The sequence below is a fragment of the Haliotis rubra genome, unplaced genomic scaffold (genome assembly GCF_003918875.1).
Source record: "Haliotis rubra isolate DU_JTF1 unplaced genomic scaffold, ASM391887v1 Scf852, whole genome shotgun sequence".
Lineage (NCBI taxonomy): Eukaryota > Metazoa > Mollusca > Gastropoda > Lepetellida > Haliotidae > Haliotis > Haliotis rubra.
Window position 1 is genome coordinate 387,763 of NW_025767582.1, and position 17,442 is coordinate 405,204.

Consider the following 17,442-nt stretch of genomic DNA (forward strand, 5'->3'; position numbering starts at 1 on the left):
ATCCTTACGAGGTAGTATTGAAGCAAACACTCGATGCACGTGTATTATATAGAAATTCATGGATGTGGACACATATAAATCTGTTGACGATTCATTTCCAACAAAAAACACATGTAGCTTCAGAATTCAAAATGAACACCCGTTCTACCCCTTCGAAAATACATGCACGCATTAACTTATAAATTCAATATTTGTCAAGCTGAAAAATCTTTATTTAGCCTCTGTTATAGTCAATATTGTCCAACAGTTCCTATACAAACATATCGGGGAAAATAGCATATTTCAATCCCACTTCCCGCAATAGCTTACAATATCCTAGCGCATGCCGTGACGTCAAGTGTGAGATTTACGCTGTGTTGAGTGTCCCCGTCAGCTTGCACTGCACACCGCATTCAAGTGTGTCGCTGTCGTGGTGATATACAGGCCTCGCAGCGATGTACAGGCCAAGCTGTAAACGTTTTATGCTGTTACTGACAACATTAGCAATCATCAACGGACTTCTGTGGTCAGTTTTGCAGGGAGGGTTCAGACAGGGTGCTGCGCTGAGTACCCTCAAGCTTCAGACTCGCAGGTAAAGTTGAATCATTTTTAGTGACAGCTTCGTGACTCGCCTATGTTTATGGCTTGTGTACGATAGAGGCTCCGGGGAGGCTCTGTGAGTTGGGGAGGTCACACGTGTGTTATGAAGGTTTGGAACAGATGAAGGAATATCAATGACTGAATGAACACTTTTTGAAACTTAGTCTAAAAACAGCAAATCTGTGGCAAGGCCTGTTGTTAAACGCCACACGGAAGTTGACACAGTTTTGTCTGTATTCCATCCGTGTAACTCAGCCTGATGAACCCCCCCCCCCTCTCCCCCTCCCTCTCCGGCGCCTCTCTGAGCACTGGCAGCGGAGTGTGTGTCTGTGTGTCTTTGAGCGTGTGTCTATTTAAAATTTAATTTAAAAATCATCTGCGTGACATGGCTGACACATGTCACATGATGTGGTCAAAAGCATTTGATGTTTAAGAAAGTTAACGGGGGTGGGAGTGCTTAAGAAAGATAAGGGGGAGGGGGTGTCCCTTCTAACGGTTGTATCCCATTACCCCTACATCCCATTACCCCTACTTCCCAGTACCCCTACAATTAGTTAAAACAACACACGGCATTTACCTGTCTGGCATAATGAACTTACCCATGGGAGCGATTAAAGTGTTGTGTATACAACCTACAAAGGAATAAGGTGTTCTTGGTTAGAGAAAGTTTGTTAAGATGAAATGAAGTAAATGTTGAAATTGACACTGGGATGAGACAAGTAATTTGAGATGACTTAGTATTGTAAAGTGTTGTGTATACAAATTAGAAAGGATTAAGGTGTCCTTGGTTAGAGAAAGTTTGTTAAGATGAAATGAAGTAAATGTTGAAATTGACACTGAGATGAGACAAGTAATTTGAGATGACTTAGTATTGTAAAGTGTTGTGTATACAAATTAGAAAGGATTAAGGTGTCCTTGGTTAGAGAAAGTTTGTTAAGATGAAATGAAGTAAATGTTGAAATTGACACTGAGATGAGACAAGTAATTTGAGATGACTTAGTATAGTATATAAATGTTGGAAACAAACTAACATGACATCAACATGGCTGGTCTTCGCAATGTTGACTTTGTTATGTCACGGAGAGGTAGCACCCAGGTCCTATTTGAGGGTTATCTACACACTAAGAATGTCTATATGGATGGAACCTTTACTGCCTGCCCTGGTCTGTCGAATCAAGTGTACATCCTACATGCAAGACGTGGAACCACAACCTATCCCCTCACCTTCACCTTACTCCCCGACCGTCAGACTGAGACCTACTCCAGACTCTTCAGACTCATCAAGAATGAAGTTCAGCAGAGACTTAACCGGCCGCTTGCCCCATCCTGTGTCCAGACAGACTTTGAGCTGGCGGCAATTCATGCTATAGAGAGAGAGTTTCCGACTGCTGAAGTGAAGGGTTGCTTCTTCCACTACTGTCAGGCCATTTGGAGGAAGGTCCAGGATCTGGGACTTGCTGTTGCTTACAGAGAGGATCTGGAAATATCCAGATGGGTAAGAAGAGCGGCTGGATACCCCTTTTACCCCAGAACAGTATCCAGGACACGTGGGTTGACGCCATGGACGACGCTCCCGATGTACCAAGAGCGGCACTTTCAACGATTACATGGTGACTACCTGGGTCTATGACGACGCAAGATTCCGCCTGCCACTGTGGAACCATCACTCAACAACAGGTCCAAGGACAAACAACAACCTAGAGGGATTCCACAACCACCTGAACCGGGGACTCCAACATCGACACCCCAACATCTACCGATTTGTGGAGGTGATCAGGAAACTTGAACACGCTGAGAGAGCGAACATTTCCCAGATAGACTTTGGAGCAGCACAGAGAATCAGAAAGAGAGTGTACAGGGAGATGGAGCATCGTTTGTGTCGCCTCAAGGAGCAGCTCAATCTTGGGCTGAAAACACCAATGCAGTTCCTTGACGCTGTGGGCCATCTCCTCAAATTGGGATAGAAACTTGTTTAAAAGACAAAAATTAAAGTAAAAAAGTTAACATGACCTGCTGCTCATATTCATGTCACGACCAGGATGATATCTGTGTATTATATTCATTTATTTGTTTAATTAAATCCATAAATTAAAACATTAAGTCTTGTGTTCATGTGATTGGGCTAGTCCATTGTCCAGGTAACAGGTAACAGGAAGGGGATTAGCAGTGCATTGGATCGTGAACTTTGTTGTTATAAGCTGTAGGGGTAATGGGATGTAGGGGTAATGGGAGGATACCCTTCTAACAGCATTGTCCCAGGTTCACGCAACAAATAATCTGCGTCCATTATACACAGCAATGCCCCCATTTCAATACAAAACAGATTGAGTTGCCATGAGGTCAAGACGCTGCACTTGTTATCACAGCACAATTACAACACCAACGAGATCTATTGTTCACCAGAAAGTGAGAGAATATTCTTGTCAACAAACATGCCTGGATACTAACAGAAGGTTAATAGAAACTATTCCTGTCGTTCGATTTTATCATGTTTGATTATTATGACCGTTAGCGATTTTGTATCATAGTGTTAACGGTGGTGGTGTCGCCTAGTGGTTAAAGCGTTCGCTCGTCACGCCGAAGACCCGGGTTCGATTCCCCACATGGGTACAATGTGTGAAGCCCATTTCCGGTGTCCCCCTCCGTCATATTGCTGAAATATTGCTAAAAGCGGCGTAAAACATAACTCACTCAGAATGTTAAACTGTGCTGCCATTAAGTCAGCTGTTGCATGGTTAAAAGATTTTATGTAAATTTAAATTTTATTGTAACATCAATTGTTGTAACTTGGATTGCATGTATAACGAGGCTTATTATCTGTATATAAGATATAGTTTTTTCAATGGATGGAAAACGTCGATGTTTAAAGATAAAACTTCAGTATTGAATTTCACTTTGTGTGAGTTCATTTAGTCTGAATTAACCTTCAAGTGAGTGAGTGAGTGATTATAGTTTTACGCCGCTTTTAACAATATTCCAGCAATATCACGGCGGGGGACACCAGAAATGGTACCCATGGTACCCATGTGGGGAAGCGAACCCGGGCTTTCAGCGTGACGAGCGAACGCTTTAACCACTAGGCTACCCCACCTCCCATGTACCTTCATAGAGTGAGTGAGTGAGTGGGTACAATATGATGGCCATTTCTGGTGTCCCCCGCCGTGATATTGCTGGAATATTGCTAAAAGCAGCGTAAAACCAAACCCACTCACTCACCCTGTCACTCACTCATAGAGTGAGGGCTAATATGTAAGAAGGGTGGTTGCAACGTTTTGTGTTTACACTGGCAGACTATAATATGGGGTAAAACGCTCATACAAAGGAGGCGTTACCTGCCCATATGTATGCTCAACCTGCTCTACACGAAACTTTCTATTACGTTGTGTTGCAACAAGTACGTTCAAATAATACCGACAATAGAAAAGGAGAGGTTACGGTGGTATGTTTTAGCCTCTTCCGAAATCCTTTGTTGTGCAAGAAGTTGATCCTTACACTCTCAGTATCCTTTCCTTGCTCCGCTCTGCTCTATATTATGGCGTTGGAGGGGCAGGACGATGACACGAGGTTTTTCAAACACTATGTGAAGTTATTTGTGCGTATTCAAACATGTTATAGGGCAGAGGTATTTGGGATCAGTAACGTTTCCTTACACTTATTTGTTATCATTTGTAGCAGTAGTCGTAGTAATGGTGGTAGTAGTTGTAGTGGTAATAGTTGTAGTGGTAGTAGTAGTGGTAGTGGTAGTAGTAGTGGTAGCACTAGTGGTAGCAGCAGTAGTCGTAGTCGTAGTAGTAGTAGTAGTAGCAGTAGTCGTCGTAGTAGTAGCAATGGTAGCAGTAGCCGTCGTAGTAGTAATCTTAGCAGTTGTAGTAGTAGTAGCAGTAGTCTTAGTAGTGGGAGTAGTCGTAGTAGTAGCAGTGGTAGTAGCAGTCGTAGTCGTAGTAGTAGTAGTAGTAGTAGTTGTGGTAGTAGCAGTGGTAGTAGTAGTAGTAGTAGTTGTAGTGGTAGCAGTGGTAGTAGCAGTAGTAGTCGTAGTCTTAGTAGCAGTGGTAGTAGTAGCAGTTGTAGTAGTAGTTGTGGTAGTAGCAGTCTTAATAGCAGTGGTAGTAGTAGCAGTAGTCGTAGTAGTAGTAGCAGCAGTAGTAGTAGCAGTAGTTGTGGTGGTCCCAGTCGTGGTCCACGCAGCATGTGACTGTGGTCACTGAATGATCGGACCTGGATGACTGAATCCAGGGGCGACATCATGAACATCTGGGACACATGCATCGATCGAGTAAGTGAGCCTGGCCGCCCGATACCTTTATATATTAGTTGCCTCTTACGACTAGCAGGGGTGGCTGTAGAGTAAAGGAGAGGTGGTCATTGTAAAAGATTTAGTAATGGTGGTAATAGTGGTGGTGGTGGTAGTGGTAGCGGAACTGAAATTGGGTTTAACGTCGTGCTTGAGAATATTTCGCTCATATGACGACGTTCATGCGTGTGTATGTGTATGTGCGGCTGCTTGTACTAGCCCAGACTTAAGCTGGTTTTATAGTGCTAGCCCACTGAGATACCATGCCGCAGTGAAGCATGAATACCCCACTCAGACACATCGTACTGACTCCGAGCCGACCAGTCCTTGTTGTACCCATCAATGCCGAGCGCCAGGCAGGGACCAACAAGTACCATATTTTAACGTCTTTTGGTATGACGCGGTTGGGGATCGAACCCGCGACCTTCCGCTTTCCGGGCGGACGCTCTAACCACTACACCACGGAGGCGGTCGAGTAGTGGTAGTAGTAGTAGTAGTAGTAATAGTAGTTGTGGTAGTAGTAATAGTAGTAGTAATTGTAGCAGATGTAGTAGTAGTAGTAGGAATTGTAGCAGATGTAGTAGTAGTAGTAGTAGTAGTAGGAATTGTAGCAGATGTAGTAGTTGTAGTAGTAAGAATTGTAGCAGATGTAGTAGTAGTAGTAGCCGCAGTAGAAGTAGTAGTAACAGTTAGTAGTAGTAGTAGTAGTAGCAGCAGTAGTCGTAGTAGTATTTACAGCAACAGCAGTCGTAACAGTAGTATCATCAATATCATTATATTGCAGTAGCAGTAATATTTTTTCGTATCTTAAATGTATGTAAGGAATGCAGAAAACGCTTGCTTTTGTTTAACAATCGTTCTATTATCTTATCGTTCAACTCTCGACTTAGTAATCAAACGTCATGTACAATTCAGTGACCTTGATTTTCATTTACTTCCAATTTGATACAATGTTGCTGACCCTGTTTGACGTAATTTGTCTTGGGGCACCAGAACAAAACATAACTTTATACAGTTGAGGCTACATATCACAGCATAATAAAGTGAGTGAGTGAGTTGTGTTTTACGCCGCTTTTAGCAATATTCCAGCAACATCACGGCGGGGGACACCAGAAATGGGCTTCACACATTGTACCCATATGTGGAATCGAACCGCGTCTTCAGCTTGATGGGCGACCGCTTTCACCACTAGGCTACCCCATCGCTCGCATAATGAAGTTGTTATTACATCCCATTATACCGGTTTATGACTCAGATTACTCAAACGTACTGATTATTTGACCTAAAAACTCCAGAACTTTTCTTTAATATAGCGATATTTTTACATTTAAATATATTGTATCATATTGAACATGTAGCTCGTTAGACAGCACAATGACTGTAATCTCTTTTTTATATCAACAAAATAATCGCAAACAAAAAAGTAGTGAGACGCGTCTCCAATATCAGTGAGTGAGTGAGTGAGTTGGGTTTTACGCCGCTTTTAGCAATATTCCATCATTATCACGGCGGGGATCCCAGAAATGGGCTTCACACATACACATGTGGGTAATGGAACCCGAGTCTTCGGGTTTAACAGCTAGGTTACCCCACCAATATCATTACTTAGATCGGCGTAATAGATAAGAGACAGTTTCTCTATACCTGGCTCACCGACCAACCTCACCTGTAAGTCGCGGTTTGAAAGTCTTAAAATAAATTGAAGTTTTTGAAGTGATTCCGTTTAAAGTTCAGTTTCGTAAAACAAACCTGTGAAGATTAACTACGGAAGCCTGCTGCTGCCTCTTTTGTTGCACACAAAAAAATGTATCAGCGAAATTTCTCGTTGCTTCGATTATTTTGTTGACGCTTGGAGTATTTTTTCGTTATTTCAATTATTTTCTGGTTATTTCCTATAATTTCGTTGCTTCGAGCATTTTTTCATTACTTCGAGTTTCTTTCAAGTATTTTCTCGTCACTTCGGGTTTCTTTCAAGAACTTGAAATTTCAAGTATTTTCTCGTTGCTTCGAATATTGTGTCTGTCATTGGGAGTATTTTCCTACTATTTCAATCATTTTCACGTTATTTCAATTATTTTCCCTTTATTTCAATTTTTTTTTGTCTCAAGTGTTTCATTTTTACCCTGATTAATGTCTCGTTGCTTCGAGTATGACAAGTTTCTTTAATTTCGAGTATTTTCTTGTTGCTTCGGGGAGTAATTTCTCCGGATGGGAATCAACTCAACAACAGTACTAGAATGTACTTTACGGAGAAAGTGTAATCCCAAATGTAACATATGTTACCAAGTAATTTCTCGTTGCTTCGAGTATATTCTCGTTACTTCAAGTGTCTCTAAAAAAAATTTGAAATCTCAAGTATTTTCTCGTTACTTCAAGTTTCTTTCAAACACCTGAAAATTCAAATTAATTGAAGCAACGAGAAATTTTGCTGAATAAAATAGTTTATGCTGCACACGTGACATGCAGCGACCTATTTCTTCCTCTGTAACTGGAAGATCAAGATACACCACCTTCATTAGCAACTATACTGATGAGCGAGAAAGGAACGATGGAGACAGGGGGCGGTGGGGTAGCCTAGTGGTTAAAGCGTTGGCTCGTCACGCCGAAGACCCGGGTTCGATTCCCCACATGGGCACAATATGTTAAGCCCATTTCTGGTGTCCCCCGCCGTGATATTGCTGGAATATTGCTAAAAGCGGCGTAAAACTAAACTCAGTCAGTCAGTCAGTCGATGGAGACAGCACAGCACAGATGAATGATTCCATAACTTTATCGGCACTTGTGCACATGCTCCGCGTATACCTGGCTGTTCCTTCCTCTGCAGTCTTCCCTCGTAACAAATAGTGAACTTTGTCAAAATTTTAATGATAGTTTATTAACAACTTTTTCATTTTTAGGACATAAATTCTGCAAACAAATCACAGAGTTGGTCTGATGTTTTGATTATAATCAGTGTTTCATTGAGTATTATATGTTTATTAGTTTTCGGGTTAGATTGAAATTCATCGGTCCGATTTTGAGCCAAACGAACTATAGTACAAGCAGCCGCACATACACATACACACGCATGCTTGTCGTCATATGAGCGAAATATTCTTAAGTACGACGTTAAAGCCAATTTCACCTCACTTCAATTATTCTAGATCTATTAAATTTTCGTTGCTCATCGTTCCGCTAGATAGACGTGGCTTCGTGATTCTTTGAACTCACGTCCCAACAATTTTTAATTTATTTCCTGCTTTCATAGCCCTGTGTACCAGTGTGTTTCACGCTAACATGACAAACAAGTCATTATTTTTTAAATAATGCTGCTTACGTTTCCACTTATATATTTTTCATTAGACAAATTGCTTGTACAGTCATGAATTTTATTTCATGTCATTATTGTTTAGAGAGACAGACAGACAGACAGACATTTTATTCAGTAATAGTCCACTGACCCAAAATACATTCATAAATATGAGAAGAAGTTACATGCGTTTTACCAGGGAGACTATATAACGTTGTAGATTATCCCTGGTTTTACATAAAAACATCAGAATCTCCTATTTTCCCAACATTATATAAAAATAGGCATAAATTATTTATAACATTTATGTTTGTTGAAGTCATTATGTTTATAAAACTGTTTTGTTAAATAGGATGCTTCAAATATTTACCCAGAAACTTATTCCTAATATCTAAGTAGGCTTTACAATAAAGTAAAACATGTATTTCATCTTCAATTAAATTAAGATTATTTTTGCAGCAAAAAGGACAGAATCTTGAATAATAAGGGACATTGTTATATCTACCGGTCTCAGAACTAAGTTTAAATTTACCGCATCTAAATTTTGTTAAACAATTTCTTAAATATGGGGCAATACATAAACTGAGATAAGTTTCAACATTCAGGAGGGACTTGAAAAGTATATAATTAGAACACTTGGTTGTACTATGTAGGGATGAGTACCAATCTTGTGAAAGATTATCAGACAATCTTTGTTTAAAAACAGAAATGAAACCATCAATATCTCCAATATCCTGTGAAATCCAAACAAAGCCAAACCCAAATCTAAATAAAATATTCTTGATATGAGATGCCCATGTTGTCCGTCCAGATTCATCCAAAGACTTAAGCATTAAATAAAACTGATGAGGTAATCTACAACTTGGAAGAGTTAAAAGTCTACACCAATATTTAACTGCCCTTGACATATAAGTAAGTTGAAGAGGGAATCTGCCACATTCACCAAGAACCATATTGTCGCATGTATTTTTACCAACTTTTAAGAAATATTTACATGTTTAACTTACAACAAACTGAGTTGCGAGATTCTGGTTCCATATTGTTATCTTGGTCTTGTCTGTGGGAATATGTCCAGCAGACCAGTTCGGGCTATCAGGAGGTACGATTGGTTGGTCTGTTGCTTTACGCCGCACTCAGCAATATTCCAGCTATATGGCGGCGGCCTGTAAACAATCGAATCTGGACCAGACCATCCAGTGATCAACAGCATGAGCATCGATCAGGGAGGTATGAGCGGCTAGCAGATATGTCGGAATGCATATGTGAATGGTTTTCAAAAGGAAACAGACAACCGTTTTGTTTGTTTGTTTGTTTGTTTGTTTGTTGTTTAAAGCCACGCTCAGCAATATTCCAGCTATATGGCAGCGGTCTGTAAATAATCGAGTCTGGACCAGACAATCCAGTGATGAGCATGAGCATCGCTCTACGCAAATGGGATACGATGACATGTGTCAACCAAGTCAGCGAGCCTGACCACCCTATCCCGTTAGTCGCCTCTTACGACAAGCATAGTCGCCTCTTACGACTAGCATCGGTTGCTGAAGACCAATTCTACCCCGGATCTTCACGGGTGCTGGACTTTCATGACAATATTGACATAACTAGAAACAGATGCCCTAGCCGTCTAGGACACGGCAGTTCGCTGTGGAGGTCAGAACCTATGATGCCCGTGAAGATCGGGGTTGGAACTGATCTTCAGCAACCCATGCTTGTCGTAAGAGGCGACTGACGGGATCGGGTGGTCATGCTTGCTAATTTGGTTGACACAAGTCATTGTATCCCAGTTGAGTAAATCGATGCTCATGCTGTTGATCACTGGATTGTATGGTCCAGATTCGATTATTTACAGACCACCGCCATATAGCTGGAATATTGCTGAACGCAGCGTAAAACTAAACTAACTCACTCAGTAAGATTCCTATGATCTCGGGGTTTCTGAATTTCTACCCACATGAAACTACCAGAACGTGATGTAACTGAAACACTGACAAAACTCACTTACTCCTTCACTCTTGTATTTTAGGCGCATTGGTAATGACGAGAAACCGATTGGCTTGGACCTTAATGGTTTACAAGGAATTAAAAGGTGAGTACCACAAAATATTTAAATACAATTTCAGTGTATCCCAGGTCGCACATCACTGCCGGTGCGCACAGAATGTGCACATTGATTCTTCCATACCATGCAATCATAGCAAAGCTAGACACAACATTTGACGCTATACACAACGAGAGAAGTTTCGCAACACCTTTGATTTTTAACCCCGATATGGCCTTTAATGTTCATATCATAATTAACTTATGTTTGTTTATATGATTAATTTGACCCTTTAAGGTTGGGGTTGGGAACAGGGTGTTGGAGGCCGGGGGTCATTGGTTGCTGAGGGTTCATCTCACATTACTGTATACCCGTGAAGGTCCGGGTTAGAATATTGAACTTCAGTAACCCATGCTTGTCATAAGAGGCGACTAACGGGATCGGGTGGTCAGGCTCGCTGACTTTGTTGACACATGTCATCGGTTCCCAATTGCGCAGATCGATGCTCATGCTGTTGATCACTGGATTGTCTGATCCAGACTCGACTATTTACAGACCGCTGCCATATAGCTGGAATATTGCTGAATGCGGCGTAAAACTAAACTCACTCACTCACATTACTGTAAACTTGACCTTATGACCATCGGACAAAATCTGAATGAACAACGGTACATCACTGACATCCACATTGTACCATACTTCCATGACTATGCTCTGAATACCTGATCGAATCGTAGACGTACTGTTTACGTCATCCTCTGAATACCTTATCGAATCGTAGACGTACTGTTTACGTCATCCTCTGAATACCTGATCGATTCGTGCACGTGCTGTTTACGTCATCCTCTGAATACCTGATCGAATCGTGAACGTGCTGTTTACGTCATCCTCTATACACCTGATCGAATCGTGCACGTGCTGTTTACGTCATCCTCTGAATACCTGATAGAATCGTGGACGTGCTGTTTACGTCATCCTCTGAACACCTGATCGAATCGTGTACGTACTGTTTACGTCATCCTCTTAACACCTGATCGAATCGTGCACGTGCTGTTTACGTCGTCCTCTTAACACCTGCTCGAATCGTGCACGTGCTGTTTACGTCATCCTCTGAACACCTGATCGAATCGTGCACGTGCTGTTTACGTCGTCCTCTAAACACCTGCTCGAATCGTGCACGTACTGTTTACGTCGTCCTCTAAACACCTGATCGATTCGTGCTCGTGCTGTTTACGTCGTCCTCTAAACACCTGCTCGAATCGTGCACGTGCTGTTTACGTCGTCCTCTAAACACCTGCTCGAATCGTGCACATGCTGTTTACGTCATCTTCTGAACACCTGATCGAATCGTGCACGTACTGTTTACGTCATCCTCTGAATACCTGATCGATTCGCGCACATACTTCTGAAGCAACTCTACCCAAGAATGTAACTCAATAACACAGCGTTTAAGACTCGTGAAGATCCGGCTTATAATTGATGTTCAGTCACTCATGCTTGTCGTGCGAGGCGACTGACGGGATCAGGTGGTCAGGCTCGTGATGAGATACTTTCCTCCATGTACATATGTCAGCAAAAATAACATTAGAGGGCCAACTTAGTGAAATGTGATTGCCTCTCAGTTGTTTTACTTCAGTCAAGTGCAGGGGTGGTGGGGTAGCCTAGTGGTTAAAGCGTTGGCTCGTCACGCCGAAGACCCGGGTTCGATTCCCCACATGGGCACAATGTGTTAAGCCCATTTCTGGTGTCCCCCGCCGTGATATTGCTGGAATAATGCTAAAAGCGGCGTAAAACCATACTCAGTCAGTCAGTCAAGTGCATACCAAAAACTATCTGTCAAACTATATCTGACTGCACCTTGGGACGAAAGCAATCCCATAATTTCTGTTGGGCCTAGTCTGTTGTTGGATACCGACATCATACATGTAAATACATGCATTACACGTTTCTGAATCGCTGTCAAATAGCACTGCCACCAGGTGTCGTCAAGGTTAGCGTATCCTGCCTCGGCAACATCCATCACAAACACACGCAAAGGCAAATCATCCCATTGTTAACTCCATCCAAACTTGGTCCTGAATATCGACGATAATTGTTCTCTGCTGTTTGGACACATTGTGTTGGTGTTGTTACAGACGGACAGATTGTATATTATAGTCTCACCTCGTTACAGTCATTTTGATAAAAACATACATACATAATATATACATGATAAAAACTATACATAACCCAAGACAATATAAGCGTAAAAGTAACGAGCCACCCTGTACTGAGTTACGAGAGACTTTAAAATTATAACACCTATAAAAACATTCAAATGTTAAGTACTGCAGTGACTCTATAAAATATCCTTTCATAAAAAATTACCTAAAAGTTTTAAAAGAAATCAATGAAATAAAATCTTATGACGCTTACGAAGAATATTATTACGCGTTTTGGCACTCTGGGCTATAACATTAGGTGATGAGAGCATAAAACCAACTTTCTGAATATCATCTAAGTTATTAATAACTAAAGCTTTTGCCTTTACCGACATTATCAATGCAACGGCATTTTCGCAACCACCTTGCGTCATGCCCTATTTCCAGTGATCCGTTTTTGTCATTTCCACTGCTATCTTTCCTTTTACGGCCTACAAATTATGTTGTTATTTTGTATTCTTTTATTTTATTGATTCCCCATATATACAAAACTGTGATACATACAGATAAATGATGTACAGGTATTATATCAATATTATATCAACAAGCATATATAAATCAATATCAGTGAAAGATGATATCAGGCATACATGGATACATGTTAGAGGTCATGGAAAGAGAAGGCCACATTTGTGATCAAATATTTTTATTTTATTTATATATATATATATGATTTGCAACAAAGAATATTTCTTTCAGAGTGTTTATAAATAATATTATATTGGGATGCATATTCATAATACTGCATATGTAAATACAATGTACACCTTCTTACAGCAATGATGATAGGATTTAATATCTATTTGGATGTAGAGTATCAAACCATATGTTTTGATTATAGCATTGGATGAGGGTATAAATTGTTAAGCCAAGTTTGCAGGTGCCTACAAACTATGTTTCTCAGGGCATTTGGGGCCATGTTGTGGCCATGATAATAGGAAACAGTTTCATCTGTGAATAGAGTGATTTGTGTCAATGTTATTTTAACTTTGGATATTGATCGCGTGATAACCTAAGCCTTGATTTTGGAGCGTGACTTTTTTCTCCATTTGGATCGTTTGATGGCAACATCTGGGCTGTGGATATCTAATCTCACACATTGTTCTTTGATATGGTTCAAGTTCGTAGTCATCGATGAATTTATATATATAATCGAAGAAAAATGAATTTGTGAAACGCCCTATGTATACGTTAAATATGTGTCAGAGACGGAGACAAGGAGATAAAGAGAGAGGGCAGGGGGAGAGAGGGACGGAGACAGACGGAGAGAGTGAGCTTGTGAAAGAGTTAGTGAGGGAGAGATAAAGAGAGAGACGGCTAGTGAGAGAGAGTGAGATAAAGAGAGAAAGCGGAGTGAGAGAGAGAGACGGAGAGAAAGATAAAGAGAGAGAGACGGAGAGAACGATACAGAGAGAGACGGAGAAAAGATAAAGAGAGAGAGACGGAGAGAAAGATAAAAGAGAGAGACGGAGAGAAAGATAAAGAGAGAGAGACGGAGAGAAAGATAAAGAGAGAGACAGAGAGAAAGATAAAGAGAGAGACGGAGAGAAAGATAAAGAGAGAGAGACGGAGAGAAAGATAAAGAGAGAGACGGAGAGAAAGATAACGAGAGAGACGGAGAGAAAGATAACGAGAGAGACGGAGAGAAAGATACAGAGAGAGACCGAGAGAAAGATACAGAGAGAGACGGAGAGAAAGATACAGAGAGGCGGAGAAAAGATAAAGAGAGAGAGAGAGACGGAGAGAAAGATAAAGAGAGAGAGACGGAGAGAAAGATAAAGAGAGAGAGAGACGGAGAGAAAGATAAAGTGAGAGAGACGGAGAAAAAGATAAAGAGAGAGAGACGGAGAGAAAAAGATACAGCGAGAGAGACGGAGAGAAAGATAAAGCGAGAGAGAGACGGAGAGAAAGATACAGCGAGAGAGACGGAGAGAAAGATACAGCGAGAGAGACGGAGAGAAAGATACAGAGAGAGACGGGGAGAAAGATGAAGCGAGAGAGACGGAGAGAAAGATAAAGAGAGAGAAACGGAGAGAAAGATAAAGCGAGAGACGAAGAGAAAGATAAAGAGAGAGACGGAGAGAAAGATAAAGAGAGAGAGAGACAGGGAGAAAGATAAATAGAGAGATGGGGAGAGAAAGATAAAGAGAGAGAGACGGAGAGAAAGATAAAGAGAGTGAGAGAGAGGCGAAGAGAGAGATAGACTAATCCCGCTGAGCACATATCACCTTAGGTGTGTCAGAGACCATATGTCGGTATGGTCTGTGAACTGAGTCGGTTTTAAGTGTCTTCGTGTTGCCATATCATTAGATTAAAAGGAGTTTTTCCTACGTATTAATTCTGTGCAACAGACAATATGTACATCATTATATTTTCCACTCTACCGATCAAGTTCAGTGACGCGTGGTTAAACGTGCAGACAGCCTTGATCTTTGTCACAAACACAATCCCTCTCACGCAGCTTGCCTCGCCAACGATGTGTTGCAAATTCAACCTGATGACCTCCGTTGGTTATACATAGCCTGAATATACAGTGGCTGATCCACAGAGAGAGCTCAACTCGTATTCCTTTGAACTGCTTCATGCACTCCGTCAAAGAACATATATATATTTCTAGACGGGAGGCGATAGATGCATTGTTATCAGACACGGTGCGTTTCAAGTAACTGTTTCACAACTCGCAATACAATAAAAGGGAGAAGCTCTCAATTTGATAGTTTCTACGCGAAACATTCAGGACATCACAGGGACAATTTGTTTTTGTAAAGGCGGGCGACCTAGTACTACCTCCTGTTTATTCGGGACTAGATATTTAAACATGTTCTTTTCAAGAAAGTTTTCTGATAATGGTCAGGTCAGAGTTCAAAACGTTCCAGCTAAGGCTCGTGCTGGATATTTAAATTAGACTAACGTCATAGTCCCGTATGTCCGATTTAATACTAAATGTACCATCTATCGCCCTCTGATCAATTGACTTGCCTTTGCAAGTGTTTATTACGGGTGCCACCGGTGGGGCAAGCTTTAATGAAATTCGGGTGCACATACAATACGTAAGTGTAAGGATTAGTGAGTGAGTTTAGTTTTACGCCCCACTCAGCAATATTCCAGCTATATGGCGGCTGTCTGTAAATAATCGCGTATGGACTAGACAATCCAGTGATCAACAGCATGATAATCGATCTGCGCAACTGGGAACCGATGACATGTGTCAAACAAGTCAGCGAGCCTGACCACCCGATCCCGTTAGTCGCCTCTTACGACAAGCATAGTCTCCTGTTTAAGAATTAGTAGTGGGGCAGGATGCGCTCACTTTCTTGCAAACACCTGGTGCCATCACTGATTCATAACCGTTACTCATCAAACAAGTTAACGTAGTTGTTGCTTTAATTCAAAATCCTCCAGAAAAGAAATTAAAGTTAGGTTTTCGATGAGATTAGATTTTCACAACAAAGGCGGATCCTATATCTTGTAAATGGGCGTGTGTATATATTGCGTCACGACGTGTTTAACAAAAGGTTAATGTACAAGTGTACATCCTTGTCTCCCCCCCCAATGCGTCGTAACCCCCTACACACGCGCGCGCACGCACGCACGCACGCACACACACGGGGTATTCTCGGGACGTGCACACCCTGTGTCGTGTAAAAACAAAGTCCAGAAAAAAATTGTCCACTTCGTGCGAATGGGTTACTATGCTAATTAACACTAGACAATAAGGAAAGAAACGACGGTCGTTGGCGGTAGATACAGCTGATTTACAACCCTTGATGGTACATTGCCAGTCATATCGTCTTCTCTTCAGGATTCTGAGTGTGCCCATTCACGCAGAAGTATCTCCCACCTCGAGTGAGTGAGTGAGTTGAGTTTTACGCCACACTCAGCAATATTCCAGCCATATGGCGGCGGTCTGTAAATAAATCGAGTCTGGACCAGACAATCGAGTGATCAACAGCATGAGCATCGATCTGCGCAATTGGGAACCGATGACATGTGTCAACCAAATCAACGAGCCTGACACTAATCCCCAGAACATAGACACGGCAACCTATACATTAATGATGCCGTTCATGAGCTCATGCAAGTTTAAAAACACCGCTCATGACGACATGAAACCAGCGTTAGATCGCGATGCGACCTGGAAACCAACATTCCCCGTTATTTAACTGTACTGCTCAATGTTAATATTTGGACTTGTGTTAAGTAGAGGGTAATGTCCGAGTAACTCTCCATTCCTTAAAAATAATGGAGCCGAGGCCCCGGAGGGGTCGAGGCACATTGTTTTTAAGGAATGGAGAGCTACGAGCATATTACCCTGCTTAAATTACATTCAAAGAACTGGGGAAATTTCTGTTATCAAAATTAAATGTCAAAATGACAAAATGAAGGCTTTAATTTGAAACTGGTACACATCGCTCCATTCCCGAAAAGTAATGGAGCGAGCAAACAATGGAATGTTTTTAAATGTAATTTAATCCGACCGGAAGCTGAACCTCAAGGTCATCCACTTAGCATATTTGTTGTGCAATAGCACAGTGGGTTTCATAGTAAGTCATTCACTATATGCACTTGCAGACCCGGTGGTTAGGGATGCGTGCGTGCGTGCGTGCATGCGTGTGTGTGTGTTTTATTCCCAGGATGTGGACAAGCTGAAAATTTGCATTCGCAGGACGTGGACAGACGGTGTACCTCTGATGTCGTCTGTGGGGGCGGTGGGGTAGCCTAGTGGTTAAAGCGTTCGCTCGTCACGCCGAAGACCCGGGTTCGATTCCCCACATGGGTGAAATGTGTGTAGCCCATTTCTGGTGTCCCCCGCCGTGATATTGCTGGAATATTGCTAAAAGCGGCGTAAAACCAAAACTCACTCACTCACTCTGATGTCGTCTGTAGTTTTTGTAAGGGATTAACTGATCGGGAAGTGTTACCATGTCAACTGTGCTATCCGGAATTGTCAGGTTTCATGAACTCTGTTCACTCTGGTAAGCATATGACTATGATAGGTGAGTGAGTTCCCTCAGAAACTGTTTTAGTGTTTTCAAGTGGGACC

General features: G+C 41.6%; 1 protein-coding gene across 1 annotated transcript in view; it reads left to right on the plus strand.

The window, feature by feature from the left end:
* Positions 1 to 369: 369 nt before the first annotated feature.
* LOC124262754 overlaps positions 370 to 17,442 on the plus strand; it is a 45,533-nt gene continuing 28,460 nt past the window's right edge. The window contains exons 1-2 of the mRNA XM_046697302.1: positions 370 to 571; positions 10,183 to 10,245. Coding sequence (XP_046553258.1) covers positions 435 to 571; positions 10,183 to 10,245 — 200 coding nt within the window. The 5' untranslated portion in view covers positions 370 to 434. The remainder of the gene's footprint in view (positions 572 to 10,182; positions 10,246 to 17,442) is intronic.